The sequence below is a fragment of the Pezoporus flaviventris genome, unplaced genomic scaffold (assembly GCF_033815535.1).
Source record: "Pezoporus flaviventris isolate CSIRO_AGI_PZ_B2104156 unplaced genomic scaffold, CSIRO_AGI_Pfla_v1 ptg000064l, whole genome shotgun sequence".
NCBI lineage: Eukaryota > Metazoa > Chordata > Aves > Psittaciformes > Psittacidae > Pezoporus > Pezoporus flaviventris.
Genome location: NW_026892612.1, coordinates 2,876,816 through 2,895,014, shown reverse-complemented (window position 1 = coordinate 2,895,014; position 18,199 = coordinate 2,876,816). Strand labels below are relative to the sequence as shown.

The window sequence follows — 18,199 nt, the reverse complement described above, 5'->3', positions numbered from 1 at the left end:
TTTTTCTAGTGTTAGCACATGTATGAGATTTCTTTTTTTTTATCAAACCTGTCATTGTCTTTGAGACTTTGAGGAAAGAAGAGGTCTAGTTGGTGTCTAGTTTTCATTTAGATTTAGAATTCCACAGGGATTCTCCTAAGCATACGTGAACTGGAAAATACTTTACCATGGACGTGACATGTCTTTACTAGAAGAGCATCTTCAATCTGTCACTGCTTTTTGATTTGTGATATAACCACAGCAGAAATCAATTAACAGATCTGGACTGATGCCATCCATGGTCCTTTCAGAGATGGAGAAAAATACCTCGTTTATACTTCACAGATTCTGAACTTCCTAAAAAGATAACTCTTTTGCATGCCAACAACAGTGTCAAATACTGAACTACTCACCATTGAATTAGAGAGATAGATCACCTAAGAAAACTCTGCAGCTGGGTACAAACTAACTTCCTTCAATTGCAATGCTGTTGCTGCAGTGATCCTCTTGAACAAGGACTAACTATAGTGCTTCTTACAAATTCTGCTTGCATCTGGCCACTGCTATTAAGGCATCATAAATAAAAATGATCAAAGAGTCTGAGCTGACACCAGGAAGTGCTGGTTATCAGTCTAAAACTCAGTTCTATGCTTACATGTCTATGAGACTTCACAGCTCATTTATGGATACACCCTGTAGAGCACACTTCTTTGGCCAGAGCTATAACAAGCTCTTTGTCTGTTTCTTACTCAAAGAAGATGAAATCTTGTCTATCAAAGACACCATGATTCATTGAATTTCTCATAAGGGTTGGAAGATAAAGGCGGGGTGTGAGCTGAAAGAAGCCTTTCTATTGTATTGGTGTAAGGGTTAGGCCAAGCTTTTTTGCAGGTGTGGTCTCACCAAACAGCTGCCAAGAATGTGCCATCCCACCTTATTCCCAGGATTGACAAGGAAAATGAGAACGACCTAACCCCTTGTTTTGGAACCAATAGGGACAATAAGATGTTTAAACCTGAAAGATGTTTTCTTTCAGAAAATTCTTTATACGGCCTCAGTGAACCTCCTCAAAACATCATCTGAATATATGACTTCTGGGGTAAGTTGCCACTTTGGTCTCCACTCAGGTCATGGGAGGAAGTGGGAAATGAATGTGAGCATCAGCTAATGCTGATGGAGGATCTCACTCTGGGGTCACAGATGAGTCTACATGGAGCCCTTTTTGATCTAGTGGCCAGGACAGACATCCTGCTGTTCTCAAGTGGCAGCCTGGGGTTGTGATCTGAGGTATACTCGACGTGAGTACTGGCACATGAACAGACATCAATATCCCACTGTGTAAATGACCATGTACGACGGCAAAGATGAAACCTTCCTCCTAAGCTGTCTGAGCCAACAGGTAGTTACACATTTCACTTTTTAACACTAAGCATGCAAGAGATTAGACTCATCACAAAGTCTTATAGGTCAGAAAAAGCCGACGTTGTTACCTGCTTGGGTTCAGACGTAGCTGTATTGCTACTACACTAAAGATGTCCTCCACAAAACCCAGACATTTGTGCAATCATAAATCCATCACTTAAAAAAAAAATCCACAATAAAATTAAACACCCTTACCCTCCCAATTTGTTTCAATGAATTGCATATAGTGATGTATACCGTAAAGCTACCTGTGCCCTTCAATAAGGGCATTTTACATACAGTTTATCAACATGTTTTTCCAGACCAAAAGAACAGGAATTTAGGTTAATTTAATAGAAAAAATAAAATATGGAATAACATTGATTTTGGCCAATATCAATTACAACAGAACTACCCTATTTTACAAATAACAACTGATCATTTTACACATGTACAGTATTTTTCAGTGAAAATGAATTTGGATATAACAATGTGTCAGTTTTTTTAAAGAAAACAAAGTTTTTAATTTCTTCTCTATAGTAGTGTTAGAGACATTTGTAAGTATCCAAACAAATTCTTTACAATCCATTACATAATTAAATCTCAATTATGAATATATATTTATATATAATATATATAATATTAACTTAAACTTTGAAAGCATTATGTTCTAGTTAAACATGTTATACTGAGAAATGAGGCAGTACCAGACTAGTAGGTAAACTAGCACAAGTTGAATTCGTTCAGATTTGAATGTTTATCAGGAATTTTGTAACGGGCACCAAAGGAGGCTGGCTGGTCCCCTGTCATACCAAACCAAGTTGTAATAGTTTATCTGCTCTCTGCTAAAGGTGGCACATTATCTCTATAGTTTTGTATTAATTTGTTTGTAAAACTTCCACAGTCGGTTTTGATCCCCTTTATTTTCTAACATTTACATACTTAAAGGCCTTGCAATCCATTTTCTATTTATGTGTCCTGGAAAGAATTTGAAAAAGACACTTTGTATATTTTAAGCTTTATCCCCTGAAAACTATATCTTCGCAATTAAATTTTATGTTTTTTTTCCTAAATGACTGTCTTTTGAACACTATGCTAAGTTAAGCTGAAGATATATTAAACAGAAATTTGTACTGTCAGCCGTGTGCCTAGGTAAAGAGAGAAAGGCGGGAGCCAACTCTCTCACCACCCAGGATGGTTTTACAGTGAGGTAACTCCACTGGCCTCACCAAGAGTATTCTTGCTAAAATTTCTATTGTGAGCAGTTAAAAGCAGATTCAGGCTTATCACGACACAACTGTTACGCCAAAAGAATCACTCATTTATTGCCCTATATGTAATTATTCCTGGAGATGTATTTGGCACAATTATAAATCCAGTCCTGTAAACACATCCTGTCACAAATAGTCACACTGGCATTTACATATGGGCATTATGAAATAGCTCCACATATCTGTATGATAATATCCCCTTTTTTATGAAAGTTACAAGACAACAATAATTTATGAATACTTCTTACATGTTAGCAATGTTTTCTGAGTTCTGAGAGTATACATTACTCTTGCTTATGCAAACCAAAAGAAGTAGTGTCTTTTGAATTTGTTCACTACAGGAACAACTTCTTTTTTTTTTTTTTTTTTTAAAGTTTATTTGAAATAGCTTTGACAATTTAAAAAAATAAAATAAAAATCCTAGCATATCTGTTAATAAGCTAGCTGTCTAAAAATGAAATCTATATGACCAAAACCACATTTTGGGCCAACATATATACATACTGCATGTGATACAAAAACCAGCACACAGCGGAGGAAGTAAGAAAAGACATGTGTGCAGAAATGTTTACTTTCATTTCTTTAAATACTGTTACAAAAGGGGCAGAACTTAGTCCTGCAGCTAATGATGTTTTTGATCCCCTCAGGAACTCAAGTTCCCCCTGTCAATACACACAGCACAAAAAAGACTAATGCATACATTTTTCTATAGTTTAGTTTTAATCCATGTAAACTTGTGTTGTATTCTTAAAACACTCTTTAAACATCTCAAGGGGAAAGAAGCAGGAAAAAAGGGAAGAAAAAGGGCCTTCAAAAAACAGGAATAATCCCAAGGTTGACAGGAAATCAAATCACGAGTTAAAATGTTAATTTTGGCATCAAATGCTTTGGTCACACAATACTGACTCTGTGATTCTGGATGCTCAGCTCTAGACACCCAGTTATGAAAGGTAGGCGTGTTGTAGTTTTTCCATTTAAGTTCCAACAAACAGTTCACCATCTCCCCAGACAAAGAGGCAGGGAGAGAGAGAGGTGGCTTTTTTTTTCTTTTTTTCTTTTTTCCTTTTTCAATAATACAGATTAATCTATAAGTCTACAGGAGCAGGAGGATGCTGGGAGGTGTCAGTTCACCCCTTGTGCGTACATGTTCTGCAACATAACTGCTGAAGCACTTTCCGCTGGCAGAGATTGTTCTTTTTCACCAGCATACAGAATCCTCCCTCGGCCCAGGACTCTTCCGTGGCTTCCAGGAGGCAGCAGCAAGAGAAGAAGGGGAGGTTGAAGGTTTGGAGAGCATGGCGTGTACAACGGAGGAAGGTTTAATTGGTCAGACAGGCAGATTTGGTTGAAGAGACCATTCAGGAGCAGGTAGCAAGTAGGAAATTTGGTCCATCAAAAGGAATTTCAGTCAACAGCATTTTTTTTTTTTTTTTTCAGGAAGAGATATTGTGTAGTCCGAGAGGGAATGATTGGTATCCATTTGTGAAAAGGAAAAAAAGATTAGAAAGAGAATAATTAGAAAACAGTGATATTTACAGCAAAGAAATTTGTTCTTAATTGTTATGAATGAAAAGAATAAAACAGTCAAACCAAGAAAAAAGAATAAAACTTTCTCAACAGAAATGAAATTCCTATAGTGTTAGTGAGACTAGTAACCAGTGCTCTATTGTCATCTTCATAAAGAAATGAGGCCCTCTGTGCTTTGTAAATTAACAGAAAACATTCTTCCAAACTTTCCTTGCCTATCTTAGTCTATTGAGAACATGTGCTGTATGGTGGGATCCTGTGCAGTGCATTGCAAATGCCTGAAGGCCCACACACTGGTCTTTCCCTTTCATGGCAGCTGCACTTGAAGAATCAGAGAGACCATGGTGAGATATGGTGTCCCCAGTTGTGGGCAACTACATTTGTATCTGACTTAAGTTGAAAGTGTACAAATGAGGACAGATTTATCCAGCCATATTAAAAGACCAAACTGGTACACCAAATATCTGCACTGCAGAATTCGATTGAGATGGTGGTTAGTCAAAACTCATAGCGTTACACTTCCTCTTCATTTATCCATCTGTATCTCACTTTCTCTGGACTTGCTCTAGATTACAATGACGTGAAAAGGCCTCATGACCAGTACCTATAATGTAAGTTTATGAAAGACAGGATACTTGTCAAAGTTTGAGGGCCTGAATTCCAGCAGGAGCTGTAAAGGTCCATGGAAACAAGACTCGGACCTGCAGCCTTTTTTTTTTTTTTTTTTTTAATGCCTTTGGTAAAATTCTTACTAAAGCCAGCAGAAATGAGCTGGAGCCAAGAGTCATTGTCAGCTTTTTGTACATCTGATGTCAGGTATCTTCCATATGGCTTAACATTGGACTTTGTTCTGGTATGATTTTCCTGTTGAACTGCAGTTTTTGGGCTGCATCTAGAAGCAATTCACATAGTAACATTTTTAGGGAAGCAAGATGTTATCTGAGTATCTCTGTAATTGTGTCATTTGAAAGGAATGAATATTAGTGAAAAATTATGCCAATCATATGCAATAAGAATGCTGTATTGATTGCCACAGAAAACTTTTCAGAGGAAAAGTCACACAAGTGAGAGATTTGAACTTTGAACTTTGAACAAGTGGAGATTTGAACTTCAGAGAAAGTTCAGATCACCACAAATTGGGTGCTCCTTATTTCAGAATTCTTTTGTCCTCATTACCCTTTCACATAATTCAAGCAACACTACAGGTATTTAAAATCCTTTCTACTTACCAGCATTTTCACAGTTTAAAGTGGAAAAATAGATAATAGTGATTCTATTGCTACTACATCAGGGTCTTTAGATAAAAACCTTTTGAAAGCAATGGCTTTTGAAAAACAGATAAGGAAGGAAAAGTAGGTTGTTGGCAGGGGGGAAATTATTTTAGGAACATTCAGGTAAAATGGATGCGACGAATCTTGTTAATACATGCACATGTAGCTTCCTCCTTTTCATAAGACTGAAAAAATTAAGTCCTTATGTATGCCTCAAATCAAGACTGTAACAAAATAAAAGAAATAGACCAAACCAACCCATACATGTAAAAGAAGATGGTAGTGGTAAAATGAATGTCTTCAGATATATTTCACTCACCATCCTTGCAGACTGTTCCCACCACGCAGACACCGGTGTCCAGGTTATAGCCGCTTGGACAGCTTGTACAGTTTCTTTCTCCTTGACCACTGCAATCCAAACAGCTGGCATCACATCTGAAAGACAGTGACAGGAGTTGGTCTTGTGGCCTCATCACAGGAGCCCTCTTCTGTATTGCAAAGGGCTTGTTTCTAAATGTATCAACTGTTCTATTAATAATTAAAAGTAATTAACTACCCCTGCCTCTTTCCTCCATCCACTTTTTACTAAATAGCTGTATTAGTCTAGTATTCTGGAACTATGCAGAAGTAATCAACAAAAGCATTAAGCTGATCGTGCATACAAACGTAAGCAAGACATGAGCTAAAGCCACAGGACGAAAACAACTGACCTGCTGCCCAGTCTTTTTCATCAGCCTTCTGCTTCCATCGTATTTTCGTTGGAAGTAAATTTTTTCGTGTGTGTAAAACTGTAACACAGGGTGATTCCCTTCCTGTCGTGAACTCAATGTGAGTGAATAATAAGTGATTCCAAAGGGCAACAAATGGTATTTGTTTAATAAAGAATGGAATGGAAAAAATGTCCCTTCCTTCCACAGCTCAGCCTTGTCCAAGATTTATCCACACATTTGTACACAGAGTCAGGTGAACTTTTCTGGATAGTAGTCTGGTGATACACTTGTGCCATGTTTGTGGAATGGTCCCTGAAAATAATGATTAACTTGTAATAACCCCCACTATTCTGACTATTTTTGTTTATTACTAAGAAACTGAGATCCTCTACCAGATTTATAAATATAAAACATGCCTATGCATATCTACATATATTCTCACTATTCTTTTAAAGTGAAGGACACACATATATGTATAAAAAAAAACACTTTTAGAAGACCTGCATGAATATAGCTCTAAAAGACCAAACCCCAAACCGAAACAGTCTTCCTTCATTTGCATAGCATGCAATACATTATTTTTTGATTTTTTTTAAGTCAGTAGTGGTGTTATGTTCTCATAAGCATTATCTTCTTCAACACAGGAATAGCTAATATACTGCCAAACACCCGACACACATTAGCCACTGATGATACCTCTTGCAGCTTTTGTATCCACTTTCAGTAGAGTGATCAAGGTAATAACCACTACTACAGGACTGCACACATCTTCCATCTTCCATAAAATAACCTTGTGTGCAGTTTATACAGGCATCTACTCCAGCACCTTAAACCAGAGAGAAAATACACTGTATTACTGGCTAGTTCCTTTTATTGTCTAACAGACACCACCTTTAATGGTGGCAAAACCTTATAACTTTAGAGACTGTATTTTTACCTGCCTTTCTTTCAAACAGCAGCATCAAGCAATAAATGTATGTGGCTTGAATAAACAACTACATAATTTCAGTATATGTTTTTCTGAAAGAAATGGCTGTTGGTAGTTCTGAAGGTCACACAAAATATATCATTACATCAAAGAAAGAAAATGGAGGGCATTACTGGAAATCAGAATAAACTCTACTAATGGCAGGGGGAGGGAGGAGAAAGGTAAAAAATAAGAAAAAAAAAGAAAAGCTTTTATACACGTTTTCAATTAGAAAACTTAGATTTTCATGTTAGCCCAAGGAAGTTTGCTGTATTGAAAATATATGCATGAACTGTCAAGAGAATTAAGCTTTTAAATGTAAACAATCCTGTTAAACTGTAAGTGTGACATAGTAGAATATAATCAGAGCTAAAAACATAGAGGAAAGGAAATGATGCAGACAAATGTCAGTGGTGTACCTGCACATGTTGCGCAGGAACGGTGACATGGTTCACATTCTTTACCATTATGGTATTTTCCTTCTTCACAGCGGATAGCACATTTAGTGCCATGCAAACTATTAGAAAAAGGAAAAAAGGACAGTGTTTGGGCAGGTAACAGCAACAGAGGACAACAAGGTCATGCACAAACCAGTAATTATCTTTTAATAAAAGAATAATCAATACCTTAGATTCACCAGATTCCTTCATTGGTAATGTTTTATGAATTTAGAGACAACAATCTTACAAACTTTTTGTAAATACTACCAAGTAGTAGGGGACAGGAAGAAAACGAACAATACCAAAGAGTACTAAAAATTCACGCATGTAAAATTCAATTACCCACAAGGTGTTTCTCACAGGGTCAGCATTCCTGTATTAAAAAAATAATGCTAAGGGACTTGTTTACAAGATCTCATGCTTCTCTTGAAAAGACCTGCAGCATTTCCTGATGTTACGCTACAGCACAGTTTAAGAACGCATCCACAGTGAAGGCAATCACCACCTCTTTCTGCAATAGCAGTTTCCTTTGGAACCTCCTAACTGAATGGCAGTTCAGTGTAGCTGGGGAGATTTGTCAAGATTACAGTTGGAAGTGTTCTCCCTTTGCCCAAAGGGCACTTTGAATAGAGCACAAAAGAGTGAGTAACAGAAAAAAAGAAATAGCATAGAGTCACATTTCCGTGCTTCTCTCTAAGTAGCTGTTTCTGCTTTTCATGCTATAAGGTTCCTACAGCATTTTGCTGTTGGGGTTTATGGTTGTTTTGTTGTGTTGCGTTTTTTTTCCCTCTTAAGACAGGACTTTTCTGCCAGGTTTGACATCTTCAGTAGAACTTCAGCTTTCATCCAATTTCTTTCTCTAAATATGCTCTTCAGCTCTGGGGATTGCTACCTTGAGTGACTGAAAACCCTGTTATACAGACTGGATCCAGCAAATGTGTGCTCAGCACCACTGGAAATTTTCAAGAATGTATATGGTCCCAATTTAGAAAAAGAAAACAAAAATAAGCAAATTAGACATTCAACACACCTAACAACTCCTGCTTTCTTTTTATTTTTCCCCACTCACACATAGAATCATAGAACAGAATCATAGAATAGTTAGGGTTGGAAAGGACCTTAAGATCATCTAGTTCCAACCCCCCTGCGATGGGCAAGGACACCTTACGCTAAATCATCTCACCCAAGGCTTCGTCCAACCTGGTCTTGAACACTGCCAGGGATGGAGCATTCACAACCTCCCTGGGGAACCCATTCCAGTGCCTCACCACCCTAACAGGAAAGAATTTCCTTCTTATATCCAAGCTAAACTTCCCCTGTTTAAGTTTTCACCCGTTACCCCTTGTCCTGTCACTACAGTCCCTAATGAAGAGTTCCTCTTCAGCATCCCTATAGGCCCCCTTCACATACTGGAAGGCTGCTATGAGGTCTCCATGCAGCCTTCTCTTCTCCAGGCTAAACAGCCCCAACTTCCTCAGCCTGTCTTCATAGGGGAGGTGCTCCAGTCCCCTGATCATCGTTGTGGCCCTTCTCTGGACTTGTTCCAACAGTTCCACGTCCTTTTTGTGTTGAGGACACCAGAACTGCACACAATACTCCAGCTGAGGTCTCCACAAGAGCAGAGTAGAGGGGCAGGATCACCTCCTTCGACCTGCTGGTCACGTTCCTTTTGATGCAGCCCAGGATATGGTTGGCTTTCTGGGCTGCAAGACACACTGAAGCCGGCTCATGTTCAGTTTCTCATCAACCAACACCCCCAAGTCCTTCTGTGCAGGGCTGCTCTGAATCTCTTCTCTGCCCAACCTGTAGCTGTGCCTGGGATTGCTCCAACCCAGGTGTAGGACCTTGGACTTGGCATGGTTAAACTTCATGAGGTTGGCATCAGCCCACCTCCCAAGTGTGTCAAGGTCCCCCTGGATGGCATTCCTTCCCTCCAGCGTATCAACCGAACCACACAGCTTAGTGTCAATGGCAAACTTGCTGAGGGCGCACTCAATCCCACTGTCCATGTCAGCGACAAAGATGTTGAACAAGACCGGTCCCAACACCGATCCCTGAGGGACACCACTTGTTACTGGTCTACAGGCAGACTTTGCATGCCACCAGCCAGCCAGTTCTTTATCCACCGAGTGGTCCATCCATCAAATTGATGTCTCTCCAATTTAGAGACAAGGATGTCGTGTGGGACAGCCTTGAACACTTTGCACAAGTCCAGGTAGATGACATCAACTGCTCTACCCCTGTCCATCAGTTCTGTAGCCCCATCATAGAAGGCCACCAAATTGGTCAGGCAGGATTTCCCCTTAGTGAAGCCATGCTGGCTGTCACCAACCACCTTGTTGGTTTTCATGTGCCTTACTTAGTACGCCTTCCAGGAGAATCTGCTCCAAGATTTTGCCAGGCACAGAGGTGAGACTGACTGGTCTGTAATTCTCCAGGTCATCCGTTTTCCCCTTCTTGAAAATGGGGGTTATATTTCCCTTTTACCAGTCATCGGGAACTTCACCTGACTGCCATGATTTCTCAAATATGATGGCCAGTGGCTTCACAACTTCATTTGCCAGCTCCTTCAGGACCCACAGATGGATCTCATCAGGACCCATGGACTTGTGCACGTTCAGATTTTTAAGATGGTGTCGTGGTTTAAACCCAGTCAGGTAATTCGTTCGCTCACTTCCCCCCCCTTTCTTGCCCTCCCCCTGCTCTCGGAGGGACGGAGAGGAGAATCGAAAAGAATGCAACTCCCACGGGTTGAGATAAGAACAGTTTAGTAACTAAGGTATAACACAAATCACTACTGCTACCACCAATGATAATAATGATAAAGGAAATAACAAGGGAAGAGAATACAACACCTCAGCACCAGCTGACCGATAACTCGGCCCCCAAGCCTGACCAAGCTCCGACCGATACCTCCTCCAACCCTGCAGTCTCCCAGCCCTTCCGGCTAACTCCCAGTTACCTCCTGGGCATGACGTGCTGTGGTATGGAATGCCTCTTTGGTCAGTTTGGGTCAGGTGTCCTGTCTCTGCTTCCTCCTGGCTTCCCCTCCTCCCTGGCAGAGCATGAGCCTCACAGAGTCCTTGGTCAGGGTAAACATCACTATCAGCTCTGTTCCCGAGCTGAAAGTCAAAACACTGCACTACACCAGCTACCAAGGAGGAGAAAAATGACTGCTACTGCTGAACCCAGGACATATGATCTCGAACCAGTTCCTCTCCTACAGTGGGCGCAAGGTCTTCTTTCTCACATTCCCTGCATCTGCCTTCCAAGACTTGGGTGGTGTGGTCAGAGCCTTTGGCAGTGAAGACTGAGGCAAAGAAGTCATTCAGAACCTCAGCCTTCTCCAAATCCAGGGTAGCCAGTTCTCTCGAGAGCTTCCTGAGGGGGCCTACGTTCTCCCTTGTCTGTTTTTTATTTGCTATGTACCTGTAGAATCCCTTCCTGTTATCTTTAATACCTCTAGCTAAGTTTAATTCTAACTGGGCCTTAGCTTTCCTAACCTGGTCCCTAGCTTCCCGAACAACATCCCTGTACTCTTCCCATGCCACCTGTCCTTGCTTCCACGTATTATAAGCCTCTTTTTTCATTTGAATTTTCCTCAGGAGCTCCTTACCCATCCAAGGAGGTCCCCTGGCCCTCCTGCTGCACTTCGTTCTAGTTGGGATGCAACACTCCTGAGCTTGTAGCAGGTGATCCTTAATTATCAACCAACAGTCTTTGGCCCCTCTGCCCTCTAGGGCTGTACCCCATGGAACCTTACCAAGCTGGTTCCTGAAGAGGCCAAAGTCTGCTCTTTTGAAGTCCAGGGCAGTGAGCTTGCTGCACACTCTTCTCACTGTCCTGAGGATCTCAAATTCGAGAATCTCATGATCGCTGCAACCAAGGCTGCCCTGGAGCATCACATTTCCAACGAGCCCTTCCCTGTTGGTGAGCATGAGGTCAAGCATGGCACCTCTCCTTTTCTGCTCCTCTATTACTTGCAGAAGGAAGTTGTCTTCCACACAATTGAGGAACCTCCTGGATTGCTTGTGCCGGGCCGTACCGTTCTTCCAACAGATGTCAGGGTGGTTGAAGTCACCCATGAGAACAAGGGCCTGCGAGCGTGAGGCTTTTCCTATCTGTCTATGGAGTGCTTTACAAGGCAGGTAGCATTATCATGTTTTTATACATGGAAGAACTAATAATTTGCCCATTTTTGTTTAATGGACCAGCAACAGAACCAGAACTGGAATCCAGCTCTTCCAAAACCTGCACAGGACTGTGATCACTGATAATTCTGTCAAGAAAATGCAGCAAATTTCAAACGACTAGGGAGCCTTGTTCTGCAAGGCACTTACCTGGCACACCCACACAGATGGTGTTTTTCCAAAAGGTTACTAAAAATCAATCTCAGTTTGCTAATATTGCCCAAGAAAACATTAAGATTGGGTTAATTTGTTTTTTGTGGTTTGGTTTTTTTTTTTTTTAACGTCCTGATTTCTCCTCAGAGTGAATAGACTTGTCTGCTTTCTTCACTGGTGCTACAAGCTGCTGTTTCTGTTAACGGACAGGGAAAGTCAGTTTCCAGGAGATGAAGAAAATGTGGGTATAACTTTTCTATAGCGACTGTGTCCTATAAGGTCCCTAACTATGTCATCTTTGGTCTCCTGGCATATTTGCTCATTCTAGGAACTTCTAGACAGCTAATTTACTAATTTGATTTTTCAGTTACACAGAAGGTCATGCTGAGTGTATTAAAATTCTCCAAAATCTTAACATGAACTACAAATCAATTAACATTTTAAAAGGGAAGCAGATACTCTCAGAAGTAGAGTACATACAGAAGTATGAACAGACCAATGTTCTGATCTGATCCATGCTTTCCTTCTGATTAGATCATATTTTATTTTCAACAGGTCACTTTTAAAAAAAATAGATATTCATAACAAAACTTGTGCAGGCGCTTGGAAAATCTAGATGCAACATAAATACACAGAAATGAGAATTCCTTTACAAAATGTAAAGGAATTCAGCTATCGATGTCCTAGAGGCAAACAACATTCAGCTCTTACTAAGAATGAAAATCCACTTTGATGGAAGGTAAAAGCCCACGTTAAAACATTTGCACAACGCTCATATTCTGCAAGAAGAACTACAGCCCCCTACAGATACTGAATACTGACTTCATATTTTTTGTGGCATAAAGCCAGCATTCATTCCCTCATGAATTTTACAAGATTTCTGGCCTTTGCTGCTTGGATCAAAAGGTCCTTCATTCATAAAGGAGCTTGAAATGTGTACTGCTGCTTTGTAGGTTTTACCTATCAGTTTCAAGAATGATTAATTCCTCCTATGAAGAAAAAATACCCACTGCTGTTTAAAATATGTGCACACTAAACTGTAATAGAATTGAGTCTGAGGTACTTGAGATAAGTGAATGACTGGATGTCTGAAGAAATACAATATAGATAAGAAAATACTTTTAAACCATCACAGGAATGAATCAGAAAGATCAATATGGTTTATCAGCTTTACTGCTAAAATAATGCTTGACTGTAGGTCAAAAAGGTGAAGAAGCCAGCTTGCCACATGACTGTGCTTTTTATTTTACCTAAAATGAAAGACCCTCTAAAAACCTGTTGTTAGCCAAGCTGGCAGGCAGTAGTAGAAGAAAATACTATATTGCAAACTAAACAGTGATGAAACACATGAAATGAGGGCCATTCAAGGTTAAATAGCTATCTGATGTTCTTCATTGTGTATTCACAACCTTGTAGACCTCTTCAGGTATGGTGTTTAGCGACATCCATCATCTCCTTACCTTAGGCCATGTTTGCATTCTGTGCAGATTTGGTATTCAACACATGTCTTACAGTTTTCACTACATTTTCGGCAAACAATCTTATCTACAAAGAGAAAAAGATAACAGCCCAGAAGACCTTGGTCAGTTGAATAAAACTATATGGATATATTATTACACAACTTACTACTTTCTAGCTTGACATTAGGAAGGGAAACAGCAAGCTAGACTAGAGTAGCTAAATTCTGCCTATCATTAGCTTTTCCCATCAAACATCAAATGGTTTAATCTATTTCTAAACATTTGAAGTTATAGTTGTACCCTGAGAAAGATGCTTCGAGGTCATTAAAAATCTTTATAAACGTTAAAAGATTTACATTAACTATTTATAATATGGACTTAAATCATCTTTTCATATAGCAGTGATATGCAGAAATGACTGCCTGTGTTCCAAAGACCATCCTGCAATTTCCCTTTTACACTTCCCATTCAAGCAGCATGTCCTGTCTTCCTGATTTGGAGCTGAAAGACACACCTGCATGAACAGGTCTGATCTTAACACAGTCAACATATAAATTACTTAACACCTGCCTTTTCATGTCAAGAGCTCCCTATTTTAAAAGATGTCTCTCTCTCTCTCTTTGGACCTGCTCTCTTTTGAGATGCAGTGCCATGTACCTTTCTGAGAAGAAAAATCTGATGTTTCCATTTAATCCTAAATTTTCATCTGTCCCTCTTAACTGGGTGTAAAGGAATTCTCTTTACTGTAGTTTTCATGCAGTGAAAAATGGAAGAATTAAATTAGTACCTGTTTTTACTAATTCTCGAAAATGAACACAAAGCTTCATGATGCAGAAAGCAAAAGGTTAAGGTACCTAGATGAAAAAGCTCCTGAGCATATATTTATCTTCTACCAATGTGGCCAAAGTCATTGCAGTTTTAAGCACATGTTTGAATATATGTCTAAATACTTTTGCTAGCCAAAGCTGAAAATTAAACACAGGCAGTCTACTTGGCAATCACAGGAGGAAACTGAAGGCAGGTGTCTCACATAGCAGAGGATTAATGCTCTTGGGTCATCACATCACTGCAGGTATGTAGGTCTGTCAAAAACATTAACTGCAACAACATTTTGCATCTAAGGCGCCTATTTTAATTAGAATTCCAGATCAGTGCCCATTGTCGATTCTGCAGCTTTCTCTTCTATCTGACACCATGTCATTTGAATTTGGAGAAATAGAGAATGCCTCATGTTCAGAATGTGCATGCTGCCTGTTGCTTTCTGGAGTAGTGACAACCTGCTCTGTCCTGCAGCTGACTTGCTCTTGAACTGCCCTCCTTCTGCTACCGTCTTTTAAAATAAAGAAAGATATTTGAGCAGATTCTTGATCACACCTGGCAACAATTTAATAAGAGGAATAGAATAAGAGATAGATGAATCACCATACACTTTTCCTGCTTGTAAGTATTCCAGCAACGTCTCCAGACCAAATTCTGTAGCCACAGTAAAGAAACAACAAGAAATACTAACTCTTATCCAGGTAAAACCCATCAGGGCAGTTGGTAATACAGCTATTGGTTACTTCATTCAGGTAGTAGCCGGATTTACAGGTCATGCATTGGTCACTATGGCCTCCAACACAGGTTTCACAGTTGGGTGAGCACTTTTTACAGCGTTTCTTGTCTGCATTGTAGTGACCAGGTGGGCAGGTGGAAACACAGATCCTGCAGACAGCGGGGAAGAGAAGGCAGAGTCATTAATGAAATAACCTGCCACTACATTCCTGGACCATGACTGCCAAGCAGAAATATTTCTCAGCATTACTGTTTTTCTAACGATCACGTGTTCACTAAGATGTAACCCTCCAAAGTATTGCATCAAGCTGCCTCTTCCATCTATTTCCCTACTAAATATGCTATCTCACTGGCAAATGCTTTGTCAGACAGTCATACAATATAATTTTTAACCGTCTACATTTCTTCCTATCTTGTTCAAACTCAATCACAGAAGCTGTAGTAGTTATCACAGTTTTATATATATATATGCATATACAGTTTCATGAAAAAATAATCTAGACATGGGGAAATAATCAGAGAAGGGCGTTCAAAGGCTGTACTTTAATTTCTGATTAACTGGGTTTTGTTTTCAAATCCTAAGAAAATTTGTCAAATTCATTGGCAAATGAATTATCCATGACTGCAGCAAATAGAGAGGAAAGGAACTTAAGCTATATATTAAGAAACCTATGAAGCAAAGATATTTTTCTCCTGGTCTTACCGCGTGTTGTTCTTAGATTTGTAGTAGTAGTGCAGACAGTCAGTACAATGATCTGGTCCTGGACCATCACATCCTACTTTACTGCATTCTGCATTGCAGGGACCTGTAACAAAACCAGACACAGGGGGAGAAGGGATTAAAACTTTTCATTTAGTACTTAGCACCCTTAAAACATATTATTTTAATGTATATTGCAACCACTTTGTTTCCCTATTTGATGTGAATTCCAAACAGAAATTTGGCTGCACCAAAAAGAGAATTTTAGTACGAAAAGACCTTGCAAATCCTGGTCTCAGTATTTACTAACAGGGATTTATGATTTCTAGCAAGTGTGGCATTCTCCATAGAATCTATCACAGAATCTATTTCTGGATCCAAACAGATGCTTTCCTAATAAGTGACAAATCATTCTGAATTTTATTCAGAAATGTGTAAGGGCTTCTGTTTCATAATGAGGAATTATTTGCAAAATCGCTTAAAACAAGCAGGTCAACATAAATGATGAACAACATGATCAGTGGCTACCACTCTGGTTACCAGCTGGATAACAACTGGTTCAGTTGGCTACTGCAACCCAATTGAACCAGGTACAAAGGCGTAGATGTGATTTCCTCTGAGCTGCTACATGCTGCAAAACCTTACCTATTACTTGTTGATTAGCAAGTCTTCCATCTCATGTTAGACTTGATAACCCATATATCCCTTTCAACTCAAGATATTCTATGATTCTATGTTCACAGTTTTCAAATAGGTCCTTTCTGCTGTGCAAGGAGAAAACCATCAACTCCTGCCTTTACGTAGATGAACAAAACCCATGGGTGAAGTTGTAACATTCAGGATCACCGCTCTCTCATGAATGAAATGTCTTGAGTTTGACAGCCACCTTGAAATTTATCCTAACATCAGGTAAACTTGAAATAAAGTGAGTTTGCTTCATACAGAAACTTAAGAACTTAGTGACCTTTGCAGCAGAGAAAGTAGTGTTTCATCACCGACCACAACAAAGAGTTCAGCAGTTCTTAATCTAAATCGGAACTGTGGGTCTGACATACTGTGCAGGAGACTGTAATAACAGAAACTTCTAAACTGAACTTTGTACTGCTGTTTGCTTACCAAAGCAATACTTCAGATTCATCAGCCCTAACCATCTACATGATGCTCCTCATGTTGGAATACATATAGGAAACTACCAACTTGACATACTTTGCAGTGCCAAAAATCTAGTTCTATTAAAGACTAATGGTAAGGTTGAAAAAATTCTGTAGGGATAAGTAAGAAACAATACAGATGTAGAAGATAATGTTCTTAATATACACATTTGTATATATGACTATAATGTGTATATGAATATATTGTATATATGAATATATTGTATATATGTATATGAATGTATATTTTTATATGCTTATATGAAAAGCAGTGCATTCTTCATACTATATTAAATGTAGCTTAAAAAATATGTAACTCTATGCTTATAAAGTCATATGGATAAAATGACAATATCTAACTTTAAATTATGAAACAAATAGTTCTGACCTTAAATTAAGAATCCAGTTCGCTAATATTTTATGTATGCAGAGTCTCAGGGCACTCCTTCAACCCACTACATATTCTGCGAAGGCACAATCAGAGTAATAGAATGTACACACCTGAATAGTCATCTGTTCCATAATCTTCTGTAGGGTCTTCAACTGGACTAGAGCGCACTCTTTCCACTTTTGGAAAATCATTTCTTGGTGAGTAAGGCTGGATTGATGTTCCGTACAGTACCAAGGACCACTCTTTCAATTTGCCTAGAAGTATTTAAAATCTATTTTTAGAAACCATTTAGATTTTCTGTGTATTACAGACCATATCCCTTGTTAACATGAATTTTTGAGCATGTATGGAAAACACTTTTCAAGGAAGCATCTTCAGTTTAATATGGATAGTGTAATTACTGCTTCACTATAAACTGAGAAAGCACACTTTCTTCAATCAGATTTTTACATGATCTCTTCATTGTGCTCCAGCTTGTTGTAGGTCTAGTAAAAAGTTTGCACCACAGGTTGAATTCAATACAAACAATAAACAACACACTCTTTGGCCATACAGTTATTTGGAAAATGTATATGGTTTTCAACCAATGAACACGAAACAGCTACATTTAAAATCTCCATGGAAGTACATGAGTGTCCCCTCCCAAACCAGCGCAATTTCTTACTTATTTTGGCAGACATATCACTGCATTTTCTGTGTTCATCACTAATATTTTATCCTTGCGCTACTTGAGTGAAGAAATAAAAAAATGGTTGCCTACATGGAGCATTATTTGACTTTTTGGCAAGCTTTTTTGTGGGAAGAATGAAAAGTTAAATATGTATCAAGCCATCAGTTCATGCTGCCTCCTACAAAGTGTGAATTTCCAGTTCCTACCTTTCTGTCTATACTACCTGGTGAACGTAAATCTTCCTCTTTTTTTTTTCATTTTAATGATACTCAATAATTTGAGCTTCCATACTGTTTGCTTGGACCTTTTCAACCTGTGCAAGCAAACTACTCTGACCTTTACAAGTGATTTCTTGTATTTTTCC

The 18,199-nt window shown here is 39.1% G+C and overlaps 1 protein-coding gene across 2 annotated transcripts in view; it reads right to left on the bottom strand.

The window, feature by feature from the left end:
* Nucleotides 1-18,199, bottom strand: part of PCSK5 (proprotein convertase subtilisin/kexin type 5) — a 259,399-nt gene that overhangs the window by 60,888 nt on the left and 180,312 nt on the right. Inside the window, exons 14-21 of one of the 2 annotated variants that reach the window (XM_061470826.1) lie at nucleotides 17,276-17,419; nucleotides 15,627-15,729; nucleotides 14,880-15,073; nucleotides 13,370-13,454; nucleotides 7,546-7,643; nucleotides 6,856-6,985; nucleotides 5,769-5,884; nucleotides 2,681-3,894 (exon numbers count right to left, since the gene is read on the bottom strand). In XM_061470826.1, the coding sequence (XP_061326810.1) occupies nucleotides 3,779-3,894; nucleotides 5,769-5,884; nucleotides 6,856-6,985; nucleotides 7,546-7,643; nucleotides 13,370-13,454; nucleotides 14,880-15,073; nucleotides 15,627-15,729; nucleotides 17,276-17,419 (986 nt within the window). In that variant the 3' untranslated portion in view covers nucleotides 2,681-3,778. Of the gene's footprint in view, nucleotides 1-2,680; nucleotides 3,895-5,768; nucleotides 5,885-6,855; nucleotides 6,986-7,545; nucleotides 7,644-13,369; nucleotides 13,455-14,879; nucleotides 15,074-15,626; nucleotides 15,730-17,275; nucleotides 17,420-18,199 lie in introns of those variants that run through there. The other variant, XM_061470825.1, reaches the window with a different exon arrangement.